The sequence below is a fragment of the Triticum aestivum genome, chromosome 2D (assembly GCF_018294505.1).
Source record: "Triticum aestivum cultivar Chinese Spring chromosome 2D, IWGSC CS RefSeq v2.1, whole genome shotgun sequence".
NCBI lineage: Eukaryota > Viridiplantae > Streptophyta > Magnoliopsida > Poales > Poaceae > Triticum > Triticum aestivum.
Genome location: NC_057799.1, coordinates 479,348,072 through 479,352,172, shown reverse-complemented (window position 1 = coordinate 479,352,172; position 4,101 = coordinate 479,348,072). Strand labels below are relative to the sequence as shown.

The 4,101-nt window shown below is 45.9% G+C and overlaps 1 protein-coding gene across 1 annotated transcript; it reads left to right on the top strand.

The window, feature by feature from the left end:
• Window positions 1-388: 388 nt before the first annotated feature.
• On the top strand, window positions 389-1,823 carry LOC123049641 (F-box protein At5g25290). The gene has a single exon (XM_044472539.1). The coding sequence runs from the start codon at window positions 476-478 to the stop codon at window positions 1,724-1,726; it is 1,251 nt and encodes a 416-aa protein (XP_044328474.1). The 5' UTR covers window positions 389-475; the 3' UTR covers window positions 1,727-1,823.
• The last annotated feature ends 2,278 nt before the right edge of the window (window positions 1,824-4,101 follow it).

Sequence of the window (4,101 nt, the reverse complement as noted above, 5' to 3'; positions counted from 1 at the left end):
TGCTGCAACTCGCAGCCCCCGCGTCTTGGTGCTGTTGCACGCCGCCCGTCCAGGTCGCCGGCGTGCTGCTCTTCCGGCGCTCCCCATCCTCTCCTTGCTCACCCACGGCGGTGCCTCCCCCGACTGGACCTTGGTAGCAGCGACTCCGGCTCCGGCGACCTGCACAGCGCCGTGTCCCAGGGTCCTCGCTGAGTGCAGCGACCAGAGTTGGAGCGACCACCAACTGTCTCAAGTAGGTCTCGCGCTCCCGTTCGGCCTCCGGTTCCTACTTGGGTTATTTACAAGTGAGGTCACCCCCCGTTCCTATTCGGTTCGGCCTGGGTTGGTTCACCTAGCGCCTATAAGTACAGCCGGGAGCAGCCTTCCGTCGGGGTGCGTTCTGCCTTGTACCAGATCAGATTACAAGCCAACAGACCTACTTGTAGCTCTGTAGCTGCCCCGTTCACTACTGAAATTTAGAGAACACCCACCGCCGATGGAGACCGAGATTGTGGTCAGAAATTTGCCGGAGCTACCGCGGGACGTATTGATGGATATCTTCGCCCTCCTGGAGATCCCAGACCTCAAGCGTGCGGGCTCCGTCTGCTCCTCGTGGTGCTCTGTCTATACCAGCCTATGCAGCCGGCTTGAGCTGTACAAACGGCCCCAGACGCCTTGCCTCCTCTACACCTCTGAATCTGCCGCTGACAACGTAGCTTGTCTCTACAGCCTCGCGGAAAAGCGGGTCTACAATCTAACTCTTCCGGATCCACCCATCTGCAGCAGGTATCTGATTGGGTCCTCTCATGGCTGGCTGATCACCGCCGACGAGAGGTCCGAGCTACACCTTCTCAATCCGATCACCTGCCAACAGATTGCTCTCCCGTCGGTAATCACCAACGAGAGGGTGAAGCCGGTCTTTGACGATGCAGGCACAATTAAGGAGTATGAATTGTGGGAGCCAAAGTATGACGTTGAGCTAGACTGTGAATTGGATGATCATCATAAGTCAACCCATGCTCTGGACAAGCTTCGTGACTTGTTCTACATCAGGGCATACATATTTCCTCATCCGTCTACACGAAGCTACATTGTGGTTCTCATCCACAGCGGATCACAACTTTCGTTTGCAAGAGTAGGAGATTGTAAGTGGACATTGCTGCCGCGGGGTAATGACTATGAAGACTGCATCTACATGGATGGCCTATTGTATGCCTTCACGAGCTTTGGACAAATTGATACTTTTGATCTCCACAGTCCTACCATTACAAGGAATAGAATTATAGGCGACATGAAGACTTATACTCAAGGGCGGCTGTACGTTCTCCAGGCTCCATCTGGTGATCTGCTGCAAGTTCACAGGATTTTGGAACTCGAAGATACTGATGATAAGGAGGAGGAGGCCATACTTGTGACTAACAGCATATTGTTATATAAGGTTGATATGGCAGCAAAAGACCTTGTGTTAATAAACGACTTGCATGATCAAGTGCTATTTCTCGGGTGTAACCAGTCGCAATACCGTAGCGCTGACGAATTCCCTCAGCTGAAGCCAAATTGTGTTTATTTCACTGATGATGAGGCATATGTTTGGAAGTATAAGAATTATTGCCGGGATATAGGTGTTATCAACTTGGAAAATAACAAAAGGGAAGAAATTCTACCTCAGCTTTGGTGTAGCTGGCCAAATCCCATATGGGTAACACCGAATCTTGCAAGGATGAACTGGGGTTGTACAAATAGATGACTTATTATAGTTATGTAGCCTGCTTCTAGGATATTAAAAATGGTCCACTAGGGTCGTGTTGACCAAGTTTACCAATTTTGTGGGCAGAAGCTACAATAACGGGGGCATGTTCCGTTTATCTGGCTTGCTAAAGTTGCTATATTTAAATGTCTTCCTTTTTATGAATTGTTTAGCATGTTTTGTTTTACTAGTATAATAATTGGGTACATGCTATTTGCACGTTAATGTTAGACAAGGATATTACTTGTATTGCACATTAATATTAGTCAAGATATAAATTACATGTTAATATTAGGTAGGACATACTTACTTGGTTAATGCTGACATTTATATTAGGCATGATACTAATTAGCCGAGGGTGCTAAACATGCTTAACGCAAAACAATGGAGCGACGTAGACCGTTGGATAAATGCGGTTGAACGGGTGAGATTTGTTGGATCTTTGCAAGCCGGTCTTTTTATATTGGCTCGAGTCCTCAGGGATCGAACACAAAGGACATAGCCCGTCGGAGGGGGTGTTGCACTTAAGTACATCCGTGCCTGAGGGGAGGAGGCCCCTAACTAACTGCCACATGAAGATCCTAATCTTCAAGGGCAGTTCGATCTCCCAAAGGAGATTAAGTTCTACCGGGCCTGGGGGTGGGAAGGATCTCCCGATAAAGCGATCGAGCGGAAAATAGGTAAGTCGGCTCGAGGTCCCACCGACCCGTATCCGGCCCAAGCGCCGGTGTGTGGAGAGCCACACAAGCGATAAGGTCATCCCAGAGGTCCCGCTCTATGGGACCGAAGGTATGCCGGAATGCGATGCTACCCAGATCATTAAGGGTGGCAACGACGGTTAGGTTAGGGTCCGCACATATGTTGAACAGTGTTGAAACCGGATGGCAAAGGGTTGGGGGCCGGACCATCGCGGTCTAACAAAAATAGGGTGTTGGTGCCAGCACCAACCGAAATGGAAGAACCGATGCGAAGGACCGGCAATAGTTGGATGATCGTTTGCCAGAATTGGGAACCCCCCGATCTCTATGGAAAAGCTAGGCCCTAACCACGCAAATATTTTGCGTGGATGATATCCAACCAGAGCCCACCCTCCCCTGAGGCAATCCTCCATAGCCATTTGGATAGGAGGGCAATGTTCATCCGTTGGATGAGATAATGCCCAAGCCGCCTTGGTCCTTGGGTTTGCAGATCTCAGACCATCTCAGCATATGGTATTTTTGCTTGTTGTCCTTCCCCGCCCAGAGACCCAAACTCTTAAGGATTATGGGATCTATGTGAAACATGTTCCGTTGCTATGCGACAATGAAAGTGCTATTAAGATTTCTCACAATCCCGTGCAACATTCTCGAACTAAGCATATTGAAGTTCGTCATCATTTCATTCGATATCATGTTGCTAAAGGAGACATTGATCTTAAGCATGTCCGTAACGATAAGCAATTGGCAGATATATTCACCAAACCGCTTGATGAGAAAGTATTTTGCCGTTTGAGAGGTGAATTGAACATCATTGATGCTTCAAACTTGGAGTAGAAACTCCTTGTGGATACATGCAAGGCATGAGCCTTTGACTAATCCTTCATATTTCTTTTATGATGATGATCATATGACTTGGATATATACTTGCACCCTTGCATGCTATCTAACCCTTGTAGGTACTTGGATAAGCCCAACTCTAAATGTTCAAGAAATAACGATCAGAAATAAAAATATCTTTTGATGTATTTTCCTATGTGCTATCGTACAACAATCATAGTTTTTGATCTCTATCTACCCACAGGCATATCTGACGGAGTATTGTTTCTCCAATATCTTCTTTATTCTCTTGAGTAAGGGATATTTTGATTCCCTTGTTGCTTTATTGCGCTTGAATCATTTATTAGATTCTGATGTTTTGCATGTTACATACTAGCCACAAATGATTGACATTATTATTACTAGACATTGTTGAAGGAAATATGCCCTAGAGGCAATAATAAAGTTATTGTTTATTTCCTTATATCATGATAAATGTTTATTATTCATGCTAGAATTGTATTAACTGGAAACATAATACTTGTGTGAATACATAGACAAACAGAGCGTCACTAGTATGCATCTACTTGACTAGCTCGTTGATCAAAGATGGTTATGTTTCCTAGCCATTGACATAAGTTGTCATTTGATTAACGGGATCACATCATTAGGAGAATGACGTGATTGACTTGACCCATTCCGTTAGCTTAGCACACGATCGTTGAGTATTCTGCTATTGCTTTCTTCATGACTTATACATGTTCCTATGACTATGGGATTATGCAACTTCCGTTTACCGGAGGAACACTTTGTGTGTTACCAAACGTCACAACGTAACTGGGTGATTATAAAGGTGCTCTA